Here is a 14687-nt window from a genome sequence, read left to right as displayed (position 1 = left end):
ATAAAATATAGATTTACTTATTTATACATAACTCAAGTTAGAATTACAGTTTTAGAGTTTCACACTCATTAGTAAGGTACCATTTTATATCCTAATGTTTTTCCATACCACAAAACATTGCTTATATCAAATAATATTTTTTATAGCTTAGATTAGATTGCAGTTTTGTATGGTAAAAATATTTTGTAAAACTTTATAATCTTCAGAGAAGTCAGTTACCCTGACTTCTTCACTGTGAATTTTTTTTTTTTTTAACATCTTTATTGGGGTATAATTGCTTTACAATGGTGTGTTAGTTTCTGCTTTATAACAAAGTGAATCAGTCATACATAAACATATGTTTTCACTGTGAATTTTATTCACAGTCATTTCTAAGTCATCCTCATCAGATTAAAATTGACTCCCATATTATTATTTAAATCATCGGAGGAATAGATGTCAAATTTGTCATCAGTGTTCCATTCCAATTTAAAAATCCTTGAGATACTTGATTTTAAGAACAGTAAACGGACACTCTATGTCCCACCCAGAGAGCATTTTTCATCATGTGACTTCTTTGGTAGGATTGGGGCCAAATGAGGGCCCAAAACAGTAGGAAAGTGGTGAGCACCATTTCGGAACTCTTTGGATGGGTTTTTCTTCTCTCTCTGATCGCTGGGTTTTGGAGTACCTGTTCCCAGTCTTTTCACAAAGGAGACAATTATCGAGCTTTTGGTCATAAGGGTGTAAGTGGGTAGGGATGTCCTGTGGGAGCAGTCAAAAGGTGTAGGCAGGTGGGGACAAGAACTTCTCATCAGGTTAAGGAGACTGGAGCAGACGTGGACTTTTATACCTCACGAACCCTGGTCTCTTCCTCCCACTTTGAGCACTCCCCTATTCAGGTACCACTTGCTTTACACATGAAGTGGCCAAAGTATTTTGCCATCTTTGGAAATATCACTGCCTGCTGTGACAATGAGAGACACTTCCATGACGGTCAAACTGATACCAAAATTTCCTAATCCTTTTCTCAGAACCATAGGAGCCCCAAATGAAATGTATACCAAAGAGAAAGAGAAGCTGATGGATAAGATTCAAGAAATGCAGGAGGCCAGCGAGCACTCGAGGAAACAATTTGAAACTGAAAGTGAAGTCAAGAGTAGTTTCCGGCAGGAAGCATCTCGCCTCACTGTGGAGCACAGGGTGAGGAGTTTTGTCACTTGTTGTGTGATGCCTGCATATGCAGGCATCACTGAAGGGGGTCAGGCCACCTAAAGCATCCGATGAGCAGCATCTGCCTCCCACTAGAGCAGTCTGTTTCCTTATCTCAAAGGACAGGTGGTCTCTGAGGTTACAGCTGCCTCAGGGGAGCCTGGGGATTGACGAGGGCTGAGAGAGGACGGGTGGTGAGGACCTGAGCACTGTCCCATGGACGGCACCCATCTGAGATGACGACGCCCTGGCCCAGAGCACCTTGAGGGTGATAGGCTGATGTGTGACCTTCTCTGAGCAGAGCTTACCCCAACAAAGGCCTCTGCTTGCTTCTGGGGGTGTGTGCCCTTCCTGCAGTTTTCAGAGTCAAAATGTTCTTCTATGCAATGATCATGATAGTAGATGACTTTTTTTTTTTTTTTTTTTTTTTGCGGTTCGCGGACCTCTCACTGTTGTGGCCTCTCCCGTTGTGGAGCACAGGCTCTGGACGCGCAGGCTCAGCGGCCATGGCTCACGGGCCCAGCCTCTCCGTGGCATGTGGGATCTTCCCGGACCGGGGCACGAACCCGTGTCCCCCACATCGGCAGGCGGACTCTCAACCACTGCGCCACCAGGGAAGCCGATGACTAACTTTTTAACTTGTGAGAATCTTCATCAGATTGTCAATGCCCTTGTCAAAATGATATTTGGCAACTCTGTCAGCTTCCAGCAGTTCTTTTGAAATTTTATTGGTGTGTGAAACCCACAAGAATGAGAAGCACCAAAGTAGCAGACTGGGTGCTTTCCTGGGAGGTGGATGCTCACAGGCCCCTTCCTGGCCTGGCATCCTCCAAGACCATGACCAGGGGAGGGCTCACCCAGGCATTGGTCAGCCTGCACATGTCCACAGGCCCTGCTCCCTGTCGTCAGGGTCCCCCATTTCCTATCTCACAAGAAAAAAACATGATAGGGTAAAATCACATTTTGCCATGTCAGGATTTAACGTTGAAGAGGAATCCACAGAGTTTAACATTTAATAGGAAGTAACACATTCCAGTCAGGGCACCTGGATGATGACCATCTTTTTTGAGGGGGGGTACACCTTTCTCAGAGAATAAGTTCTCAAATCACACTGGATAAGTAACTGCCTGCTAAATGTGAGAGGCTGTCCCACCTTCTGCCGCTGTGTCTGCGTGTGTGTCCCTGGGGTCTCAGCAGGAGCCAGTGGTGAGGGAGAGGGTAGGTGGGTGATCATGTGTGTTGCACATCTTGTCCTGTGTGAGCCTTCACTCAGCTGTGAGCATGTGGGTGTTGTCAATCCCTGAGTTGTGTGGGATTTGTGTGAGTTTGTTTCTGATGCTGCGGGAGGAGTGAGGTCCCACTCAGTGCCCCTCCTCAGGAGCCCCCCACCTCGTGTGTATGGCTCTCCTCCCAGGCAGGGAAGGGCTGGACCTGTTTCTTCCCCAGTGCATGGAGCTGGGGACCAGTCATATCTACGTGTTCATTCTAACACACTATTCCTGAACCAGTCAGTAGCTTCAGTGTTACAAGTGAATAGATGAATATGCAACGAAAGAATATAATTTCTATATCTTAGGTGGCGATTTTGCCCACAAATGAGACTAATAGTGTTATTAGTCACAGAAAAAATAAGTAAATAAAAGGATGTCCAACAGTAGTGGGTAGATTAAGTGATTATGTATCATATGACTTAGCCATTAAAATGACAGTTTGGTATATTATCAGTGACGGAGGGAAATATCTGCAATATAATGAGAGAGAAACATAGGATGTAAAACTTTACATGCAGTATGACCCAATTTTTTACAATGTATATGTGCCATATTAGGGGGAAAAAAAGAATGAAATAAATCAAAATGTGAACAGTGATTTCCTCCAAGTTCTCCAGGATTGATGGGTAACTTTTTTATTATTAGATATATTATAAAATAAGCTGAAATAGGAAGAAACTGTACCCACCTCCCCACTTGTAAGGCCAGATAAAGTTCCTCATGTGTTTAACAGAGACACAGAACTGTAGTGGGGACAGGTGGCCACTGAGTAGACACAGCACAACTTCCCTTGACTCTGAGAGTCACCCGAGAACCCAAGCTGCAGTGACTGACTGCGTGGTAGGCATTGCTGGAGCAGAGAAGCCTGAATCCTTTCTGTGTCAAAGCCCTTGGGATTCAGGAAGAACCTAAACACTCTCTGCCCTTTATAGGAAATATTTATAGGCATCCAAGACTCTCCTGGTTCTTGAGCCAAATTCAGCATAGGCTGGGCCACCCCCTTATCAGGAAGGAGACGCAAAGCCAGGACCCAAATCTCTGAAGTTTCTCCGCCTGCAGCTTCTGACATCCAGAGAGCCCATTTGCACACATGCATATTTTTAAATTCTCTACAATGGGCATTACTTTATTAAGGGAAAATTAGATCAAGTTAACTGTGGTCTATCCGTACAATAGGATATTATTCAGCCACGAAAAGGAGTGAAGTACTGATACCTGCTATAGCATGGATGACCCTTGAAAACATTATGCCAAACATGAAAGGCCACACATGTATGATTCCATGTATATTAAATGTCCAGAACAGGCAAATATGTAGACACAGAAGGTAGATTAGTGGTTGCCAAGGGCTGGAAAGGAATAGGAGGACAAAGGGGTGCCAACTAAAAGTTACATGTTTCTTTCTGATGTGATGAAAATGTTCTGGAATTAGATGATAGTGATGGTTGCACAACTGAGTATACTAAAAACCATTGAGTGTACACTTCAAATGGGTGAACTGTTTGGTATGTGAATTATAGCTCAGTAAAGCTATTATCAAAAAATAGGTTAAGGGGCTTCGTTGGTGGTGCAGTGGTTGAGAATCTGCCTGCCAATGCAGGGGACACAGGTTCGAGCCCTGGTCTGGGAAGATCCCACATGCCGCGGAGGAGCTAGGCCCGTGAGCCACAACTACTGAGCCTGCGCGTCTGGAGCCTGTGCTCCGCAACAAGAGAGGCTGCGATAGTGAGAGGCCCGCGCACCGCGATGAAGAGTGGCCGCGGCTTGCCGCAACTAGAGAATGCCCTCGCACAGAAATGAAGACCCAGCACAGCCAAAAATAAAAAAATAAATTTAAAAATAAATTTTAAAAAATAGGTTAAGATGCTTCTGAGCTCATGTCCTTGTTTCTTTTGATTTCTGTAGGATCTTGAAGAAGTGTTAGACATGAAGGACAGAGTGATTAAAAAGTTACAAGATCAAGTGAAGACTCTAACCAAGACAATTGAAAAAGGTAGGAAAAATAACATTCAGTTTCCTATTTTTTGAACTTTCAGCTAAGGTCCACATGTGTTGACATGTTATTTCCTGATGTGGTCCAAAGAATTTGAAAACCAAAGGAATGGGTCTCAACTGGTGGATTTGGGGCTCAGTGAAGGGCTAATGGAAGGATCCTTCAAGGCAGGAAGATAGCTCACCACCTCTCAGATGATACCAGATATGCTCATGCAATTGTAAGGGACACCCTGGAATGACTACTTTTAACCTCTTTCTCTGTTAGCTCTCTCCTTGTAAAAATGAAACTGTGAAAAAGTTTCAAATTTAATGGCTTTAAAATTTATTTCCTCTCTCAGTGACATGGAATCAATATTCCAGTTTCTATTAGAAAAAAGAAGTAGACAACTAAGAAGCTGGACAGCAGTCCTAAACATGGACTGAACTGCACACTGAGTGTCCTCATGAGCTCCTGGGAAAAGGACCCTCTGCCTTTCTTTCCTTCACCCGCTTCTTTTTTTTTCACATCTTTATTGGAGTACAATTGCCTTACAATGGTGTGTTAGTTTCTGCTGTATAACAAAGTGAATCAGCTATACATATACATATATCCCCATATCCCCTCCCTCTTGTGTCTCCCTCCCACCCTCCCTATCTCACCCTTCTAGGTGGTCACAAAGCACTGAGCTGATCTCCCTGTGCTATGTGGCTGCTGCCCACTAGCTATCTATTTTACATTTGGTAGTGTATATATGTCCATGCTACTCTCTCACTTTGTCCCAGCTTACCCTTCCCCCTCTGCATGTCCTCAAGTCCATTCTCTCCATCTGCATCTTTATTCCTTTCCTGCCCCTAGGTTCTTCAGAACCATTTGTTTTTTCTTTATTAGATTCCATATATATGAGTTAGCACACGGTATTTGTTTTTCTCTTTCTGACTTACTTCACTCTGTATGACAGAATCTACGTCCATCCACCTCACTACAAATAACTCAATTTTATTTCTTTTTATGGCTGAGTAATATTCCATTGTATATATGTGCCACATCTTCTTTGTCCATTCATCTGCTGATGGGCACTTAGGTTGCTTCCATGTCCTGGCTATTGTAAATAGAGCTGCAATGAACATTGTGGTACATGACTTTTTTTTTTTTTTTAACATCTTCATTGGAGTATAATTGCTTTACAATGGTGTGTTAGTTTCTGCTTTATAACAAAGTGAATCAGTTATACATATACATATGTTCCCATATCTCTTCCCTCTTGCATCTCCCTTCCTCCCACCCTCCCTATCCCACCCCCACACCACCGAGCTGATCTCCCCGTGCTATGCGGCTGCTTCCCACTAGCTATCTGTTTTACGTTTGGTAGTGTATATATGTCCATGCCACTCTCTCACTTTGTCACAGCTTACCCTTCCCCCTCCCCATATCCTCAAGTCCATTCTCTAGTAGGTCTGTGTCTTTATTCCCATCTTACCCCTAGGTTCTTCATGACATTTTTTTTTTCTCTTAGATTCCATATATATGTGTTAGCATATGGTATTTTTTTTCCTTTCTGACTTATGTCACTCTGTATGACAGACTCTAGGTCCATCCACCTCACTACAAATATCTCAATTTCATTTCTTTTCATGGCTGAGTAATATTCCATTGTATACGTGGGGCACATCTTCTCTATCCATTCATCCGATGATGGACACCTAGGTTGCCTCCATGTCCTGGCTATTGTAAATAGAGCTGCAGTGAACATTTTGGTACATGACTCTTTGAATTATGGTTTTCTCAGGGTATATGCCCAGTAGTGGGATTGCTGGGTCACATGGTAGTTCTATTTTTAGTTTTTTAAGTACCTCCATACTGATCTCCATAGTGGCTGTATCAATTTACATTCCCACCAACAGTGAAAGAATGTTCCCTTTTCTCCACACCCTCTCCAGCATTTATTGTTTCTAGACTTTCTGATGATGGCCATTCTGACCGGTGTGAGATGATCTCTCATTGTAGTTTTGATTTGCATTTCTCCAATGATTAATGATGTTGAGCATTCTTTCATGTGTTTGTTGGCAATCTGTATATCTTCTTTGGAGAAATGTCTGTTTAGGTCTTCTGCCCATTTTTGGATTGGGTTGTTTGTTTTTTTGTTATTGAGCTGTGTGAGCTGCTTGTAAATTTTGGAGATTAATCCTTTGTCAGTTGCTGCATTTGCAAATATTTTCTCCCATTGTGAGGGTTGTCTTTTGGTCTTGTTTATGGTTTCCTTTGCTGTGCAAAAGCTTTTAAGTTTCATTAGGTCCCATTTGTTTGTTTTTATTTCCATATCTTTAGGAGATGGGTGGAAAAGGATCTTGCTGTGATTTACGTCATAGAGTGTTCTGCCTATGTTTTCCTCTAAGAGTTTGATAGTGTCTGGCCTTACATTTAGGTCTTTAATCCATTTTGAGTTTATTTTTGTGTATGGTGTTAGGGAGTGTCCTAATTTCATTCTTTTACATGTAGCTGTCCAGTTTTGCCAGCACCACTTATTGAAGAGGCTGTCTTTTTTCCATCATGTATTCTTGCCTCCTTTATCAAAAATAAGGTGACAATATGTGCATGGGCTTATCTCTGGGCTTTCTATCCTGTTCCATTGACCTATATTCCTGTTTTTGTGCCAGTACCATACTGTCTTGATTACTGTAACTTTAAGTAGTATAATCTGAAGTCCGGGAGGCTGATTCCTCCAGCTCCGTTTTTCTTTCTCAAGATTGCTTTGGCTATTCAGGATCTTTTGTGTCTCCATACAAATTGTGAGATTTGTTGTTCTAGTTCTGTGAAAAATGCCATTGGTAGTTTGATAGGGATTGCATTGAATCTGTAGATTGCTTTGGGTAGTAGAGTCATTTTCACAGTGTTGATTCTTCCAGTCCAAGAACATGGTATATCTCTCCATCTGTTTCTATCATCTTTAATTTCTTTCATCAGTGTCTTATAATTTTCTGCATACAGGTCTTTTGTCTCCTTAGGTAGGTTTATTCCTAGATATTTTATTATTTTTGTTGCAGTGGTAAATGGGAGTGTTTCCTTAATTTCTCCTTCCGATTTTTCATCATTAGTGTATAGGAATGCAAGAGATTTCATTAATGCATTAATTTTGTATCCTGCTACTTTACCAAATTCATTGATTAGCTCTAGTAGTTTTCTGGTAGCATCTTTAGGATTCTCTATGTATAGTATCATGTCTTCTGCAAACAGTGACAGTTTTACTTCTTCTTTTCTGATTTGGATTCCTTTTATTTCTTTTTCTTCTCTGATTGCTGTGGCTAAAACTTCCAAAACTATGTTGAATAATAGTGGTGAGAGTGGGCAACCTTGTCTTGTTCCTGATCTTAGAGGAAATGGTTTCAGTTTTTCACCATTGAAAATGATGTTGGCTGTGGGTTTGTCACATATGGCATTCATTATGTTGAGGTAAGTTCCCTCTATGCCTGCTTTCTGGAGGGTTTTTATCATAAATGTGTGTTGAATTTTGTTGAAAGGTTTTTCTGCATCTATTGAGATGATCATATAGTTTTTCTCCTTCAATTTTTTAATATGGTTTATCGTATTGATTGATTTGCATATTTTGAATAATCCTTGCATTCCTGGGATAAACCCCACTTGATCATGGTGTATGATCCTTTTAATGTGCTGTTGGATTCTGTTTGCTAGTATTTTGCTGAGAACTTTTGCATCTATGTTCATCAGTGATATTGGCCTGTAGTTTTCTTTCTTTGTGACATCTTTGTCTGGTTTTGGTATCAGAGTGATGGTGGCCTCGTAGAAGGAGTTAGGGAGTGGTCCTCCCTCTGCTATATTTTGGAAGAGTTTGAGAAGGATAGGTGTTAGCTCTTCTCTAAATGTTTGATAGAATTCGCCTGTGAAGCCATCTGGTCCTGGGCTTTTCTTTGTTGGAAGATTTTTAATCACAGTTTCAATTTCAGTGCTTGTGATTGGTCTGTTCATATTTTCTATTTCTTCCTGATTCAGTCTTGGCAGGTTGTGCATTTCTAAGAATTTGTCCGTTTCTTCCAGGTTGTCCATTTTATTGGTATACAGTTGCTTGTAGTAATCTCTCATGATCCTTTGTATTTTTGCAGTGTCAGTTGTTACTTCTGCTTTTTCATTTCTAATTCTATTGATTTGAGTCTTCTCCCTTTTTTCCTTGATGAGTCTAGCTAATGGTTTATCAATTTTGTTTATCTTGTCAAAAAACCAGCTTTTAGTTTATTGATCTTTGCCGTTGTTTCCTTCATTTCTTTTTCATTTATTTCTGATCTGATCTTTATGATTTCTTTCCTTCTGCTAGGTTTGGGGTTTTTTTGTTCTTCTTTTTCTAATTGCTTTAGTTGTAAGGTTGGGTTGTTTATTTGAGATGTTTCTTGTTTCTTAAGGTAGGATTGTATTGCTATAAACTTCCCTCTTAGAACTGCTTTTGCTGCATCCCATAGGTTTTGGATCATTGTGTTTTCATTGTCATTTGTTTCTAGGTATTTTTTGATTTCCTCTTTGACTTCTTCAGTGATCTCTTGGTTATTTAGTAGTTTGTTGTTTAGCCTCCATGTGTTTGTATTTTTTACAGATTTTTTCCCTGTAATTGATAGTCATGGTTGGATAAGATACTTGATACAATTTCAATTTTCTTAAATTTACCGGCGCTTCATTTGTGACCCAAGACATGATCTATCCTGGAGAATGTTCTATGAGCACTTGAGAAGAAAGTGTATTCTGTTGTTTTTGGATGGAATGTCCTATAAATATCAATTAAGTCCATCGTGTTTAATGCATCATTTAAAGCTTGTGTTTCCTTATTTATTTTCATTTTGGATGATCTGTCCATTGGTGAAAGCGGGGTATTGAAGTTCCCTACTATGATTGTGTTACTGTCGATTTCCCCTTTTATGGCTGTTAGCAGTTGCCTTATGTATTGAGGTGCTCCTATGTTGGGTGCATAAATGTTTACAATTGTTATGTCTTCTTCTCTGATTGATCCCTTGATCGTTACGTAGTGTCCTTCTTTGTCTCTTGTAATAGTCTTTGTTTTAAAGTCTATTTTGTCTGATATGAGAATTGCTACTCCAGCTTTCTTTTGCTTTCCATTTGCATGGAATAACTTTTTCCATCCCCTCACTTTCAGTCTGTATGTGTCCCTAGGTCTGAAGTGGGTCTCTTGTAGACAGCATATATATGAGTCCTGTTATTGTATCCATTCAGCCAGTCTTTGTCTTTTGGTTGGTGCATTTAATCCATTTACATTTAAGGTAGTTATCAGTATGTTTGTTCCTATTACCATTTTCTTAATTGTTTTGGGTTTGTTATTTTAGATCTTTTCCTTCTCTTGTGTTTCCTGCCTAGAGAAGTTCCTTTAGCATTTGTTGTAAAGCTGGTTTGGTGGTGATGAATTCTCTTAGCTTTTGCTTGTCTGTAAAGGTTTCAATTTTTCTGTCGAATCTGAATGAGATCCTTGCTGGGTAGAGTAATCTTGGTTGTAGGTTTTTCCCTGTCATCACTTTAAATATGTCATGCCACTCCCTCTGGCTTGCAGAGTTTCTGCTGAAAGATCAGCTGTTAACCTTATGGGGATTCCCTTGTATGTTTTTGTTGTTTTTCCCTTGCTGCTTTTAATATTTTTTCTTTGATGTTAATTTTTGAAAGTTTGATTAATATGTGTCCTAGCATGTTTCTCCTTGGATGTGTCCTGCATGGGACTCTCTGTGCTTCCTGGACTTGATTGACTATTTCCTTTCCCATATTAGGGAAGTTTTCAACTATAATCTCTTCAAATATTTTCTCAGTCCCTTTCTTTTTCTCTTCTTCTTCTGGGACCCCTGTAATTCAAATGATGGTATGTTTGATGTTGTCCCAGAGGTCTCTGAGACTCTCCTCTGTTCTTTTCATTCTTTATTCTGCTCTGCAGCAGTTATTTCCACTATTTTATCTTCCAGGTCACTTATCCATTCTTCTGCCTCAGTTATTCTGCTATTGATTCCTTCTAGAGAATTGTTAATTTCATTTATTGTGTTGTTCATCATTGTTTGCTTTAGTTCTTCTAGGTCCTTGTTAAACATTTCTTGTATTTTCTCCATTCTGTTTCCAAGATTTTGGATCAACTTTACTATCATTACTCTGAATTCTTTTTCAGGTAGACTGCCTGTTTCCTCTTCATTTGTTTGGTCTGGTGGGTTTTTACCTTACTCCTTCATCTGCTGTGTGTTTCTCTGTCTTCTTATTTTGCTTAACTTATTTACTGTGTTTGGGGTCTCCTTTTCACAGACTGCAGGTTCATAGTTCCTGTTGTTTTCGATGTCTGCCCCCAGTGGGTGAGGTTGGTTCAGTGGGTTGTGTAGGCTTCCTGGTGGAAGGGATTGGTGCCTGTGTTATGGTGGATGAGGCTGGATCTTGTCTTTCTGGTGGGCAGGACTGTGTCCAGTGGTATGTTTTAGGGTACCTGAGACCTTATTATGATTTTAGGCAGCCTCTCTGCTATTGGGTGGGGTTGTGTTCCTGTCTTGCTAGTTGTTTGGCATAGGGTGTCCAGCACTGTAGCTTGCTGGTTGTTGAGTGAAGCTGGGTCTTAGCGTTGAGATGGAGATCTCTCGGAGATGTTTCGCCGTTTGATATTACATGGAGACGGGAAGTATCTGGTGGACCAATGTCCTAAACTCGGCTATCCCACCTCAGAGGCACAGGCCTTACACCTGGCTGGAGCACCAAGATGCTGTCAGCCACACGGCTCAGAAGAAAAGGGAGAACAAAAGAAAGAAAGAAAAACAGTTATTAAAATAAAAAATTAAAATAAATTATTAAAAATTTTTTTAAATTAAAAAGTAATTTAAAAAAAAAGAAAGAAAGAAGAGAGCAACCAAACCAAAAAACAAATACAGGGCTTCCCTGGTGGTGCAGTGGTTGAGAGTCTGCCTGCCGATGCAGGGGACACGGGTTCGTGCCCCGGTCCAGGAAGATGCCACATGCGCGGAGCGGCTGGGCTCGTGAGCCATGGCTGCTGAGCCTGCGCGTCCAGAACTTGTGCTGTGCAATGGGAGAGGCCACAACAGTGAGAGGCCCGCGTACTGCAAAAAAAAAAACAAAAAAAAAAAACAAATCCAGCAATGATAACAAGCTCTAAAAACTATACAAAAAAACAAAAACAAAAATGGACAGACAGAATGCTGGGACAAATGGAAAAAGCAAAGCTATACAGACAAAATCACACAAAGAAGCATACACATACACACTCACAAAAAGAGGAAAAGGAAAAAATTTATATATATATCTTTTGGAAAGTCTGAGGTCTTCTGCCAGCATTCAGTAGGTGTTCTGTAGGAGTTGTTCCACATGTAGATGTATTTCTGGTGTATTTGTGGGGAGGAAGGTGATCACGTCTTACTTCTCTACCATCTTGAAGGTCTCTCTCCCTTCACCCGCTTCTGTGTCACTGAACTTTTCTGACTTCTCTCTTCTAACTCCCTTTACTCTTTTGTTCAGTATTGCTTCTTCCTCCCAACCTTTATCACTAAGGCTGTATCTTCAGTTCTCTGTTCTTTTTACTATATTCCTTTCTTTGAAAAGCTCCTTTACTATTATTTATTCAGCTCTCACCTCACATTTAATATGTCCAAAACAAAAATGAGGATCTTTCCGCTTCAATAATTAATGATAAAGGTCAGTCTGCCCTCATGAGGGCAGAGACCATGTCTGTCCTTCCCATTGCCCAGTGGTGTCCCCATTGTTGGAATGAATGAAGGAACTGCCATCGCTACATAAGGACTTCCAAAATCCACCTGCCATTCCTCACTTTTCCTGAGTCCCAGTCCCTTTTTGCCTCTAAGACTACTCCTTCACCTTTCTATTATCACCTCCAACCCAGTGTGTCTAAAGTGGAATACATCAGCTTTCCTTCCTGTATCATGTATCTATCGTCATATAACAAACTATCCCAAAATTTAGCAGGAATAAAGACGCAGATGTAGAGAATGGACTTAAGGACATGGGGAAGGGGAAGGGTAAGCTGGGATGAAGTAAGAGAGTGGCATGGACTTATATATACTACCAAATGTAAAATAGATAGCTAGTGGGAAGCAGCTGCGTAGCACAGGGAGATCATCTCGGTGCTTTGTGACCACCTAGAGGGGTGAGATGGGGGAGGGTGGGAGGGAGATGCAAGAGGGAGGAGATATGGGGTTACATGTATATGTATAGCTGATTCACTTTGTTATACAGAAGAAACTAACACACCATTGTAAAGCAATTATACTCCAATAAAGATGTAAAAAAAAAAAAAAAACACAGTTTCTCAGCCTAAGTGTCCATCATCTGATGAATGGATAAAGAAGATGTGGCACATATATACAATGGCATATTACTCAGCCATAAAAAGAAACGAAATTGAGTTATTTGCAGTGAGGTGGATGGACCTAGAGTCTGTCATACAGAGTGAAGTAAGTCAGAAAGAGAAGGACAAATACCGTATGCTAACACATATATATGGAATCTAAGGAAAAAAAATGTCATGAAGAACCTAGGGGTAAGACAGGAATAAAGACACAGACCTACTAGAGAATGGAGTTGAGGATATGGGGAGGGGGAAGGGTAAGCTGTGAGAAAGTGAGAGAGTGGCATGGACATACATACACTACCAAACGTAAAATAGATAGCTAGTGGGAAGCAGCCACATAGCACAGGGAGATCAGCTCGGTGCTTTGTGACCACCTAGAGGGGTGGGATAGGGAGGGAGATGCAAGAGGGAAGAGATATGGAAACATATGTATATGTATAACTGATTCACTTTGTTATAAAGCAGAAACTAACACACCATTGTAAAGCAATTATACTCCAATGAAGATGTAAAAAAAAAAAAACACAGTTCTGAAGGTCAAGAATCCATAAGTGGCTTAGCTGGGTGGTCCTCGCTCTGAGTTGCAGTGAAGTCATCAGCAGGGATGCAGTCATCTGAAGGCTTAGCTGGGGCTGGAGTGCCTGTCTCCAAGCTCATTCACATGGCTGTCAGGAAGCCAGTACCTTTTGGACACTCCATAGGTGGCACTAGCTCCCAAGGAATATGGTCAGGTACAAGTGACCACACTTAAGAATACCCAAAGTATGATGTTCTTATCATGTATTTCTGCTTCATTTATTGTTCTTCCCAGTCCAGATGCAGTTCAGCAATCAGAGGTTATTCTTAGCATAAGCAGGTTGCTTAGTAAAACAGTTAACATTCTACCTTTATCAGTCTCCAAGGGAACAGAGCTAGTAAGTCAACAGGACAGACTCTCATGCAGTAGAAGAGAGAGTTCTGTTAACTCTTTACCTGGATTATCTTCTTTGTCATCCATCAGAGCCTACTCACTTTTCTTGGCCCAACTGGAGTGCTGCCTCCTTCAAGAAGAATTTTTCAACAGTTCCAACCTACCTATGCGTAAAGTCTTATGTCCCCTGTATTTATTTCCTATGGCTGCCTAACAGATCACCATAAAATTAGTGGCTTAATAAAACACAAGTCTTACAGTTCTAGAGGTCAGAAGTTCAAAATGGTCTTCACAGGGTTAAAGTCAACATGTCAGCAGGGCTTCTGTAGGCTTTAGGGGGAGATTCTGTTCTTGCCTTTTCCTTCTTCTAGAAGCCACCCACTTTTACTGACTTATGGGCTTCCTCCACCATCTTCGAATTCAGCAGCATGGCATCTTTAAAGTCTTTCTGACTCTCTAACCTATGCTTCTGTGTACATCTCCTCCTCCCAGAATGAACATGAATCTTTGGGGACCAGAGGGCAGACTGTGGCCCACCCAGAGATGTCCATGTCCCAATCCCCAGAGCCTGTGAATATGTTACCTTACATGGCAGAAGGGACTTTGCAGATGTGATTAAGTGAAGGGTCTTGAGTTGGGGAGAGTCGCCTGGACTATACAGGTGGATTCAATGTACAATAATCACAAAAGACCTTATAAGAGAGGCAGGAATGACAAGGTGAGAGAAGGTGATATGACAATATAAGCAGAGAGAGAAAGATGTGGTGATAGAAGCAGAGGTCAGGGTGATGTGGCCACAAGCCAAATCATGTGGGCAGCCTCTAGAAGCTGGAAAAGGCAAGAAATGAGTTCTCCCCTAGAGCCTCCAGAAGAAACACAGCTCTGCTGACACTTTGATTTTAGCAGTGTAAGATCTATTTCAGTCTATGACCTCCAGAAATGTGAAACTTTTTTAATTATTTTTTTTAAAAATTGTGCTTTATGCTACTG

The 14687-nt window shown here is 40.9% G+C and overlaps 1 protein-coding gene across 5 annotated transcripts in view; it reads left to right on the top strand.

Moving 5' to 3' along the window:
* The window catches only part of MYO5C (myosin VC), a 118880-nt gene that overhangs the window by 77190 nt on the left and 27003 nt on the right, over positions 1–14687 (top strand). For all 5 annotated transcript variants that reach the window (XR_004525168.2, XM_073801016.1, XM_073801017.1 and 2 more), the window contains exons 32-33: positions 1014–1182; positions 4368–4455. Coding sequence is in view for 4 of the 5 variants with exons in the window: in XM_073801016.1 (XP_073657117.1) it covers positions 1014–1182; positions 4368–4455 (257 nt within the window). In the remaining variant the exon portion in view is untranslated. The remainder of the gene's footprint in view (positions 1–1013; positions 1183–4367; positions 4456–14687) is intronic.

Source organism: Tursiops truncatus, chromosome 2, assembly GCF_011762595.2.
Source record: "Tursiops truncatus isolate mTurTru1 chromosome 2, mTurTru1.mat.Y, whole genome shotgun sequence".
Lineage (NCBI taxonomy): Eukaryota > Metazoa > Chordata > Mammalia > Artiodactyla > Delphinidae > Tursiops > Tursiops truncatus.
This window is presented reverse-complemented; position numbering and strand designations above follow the sequence as displayed.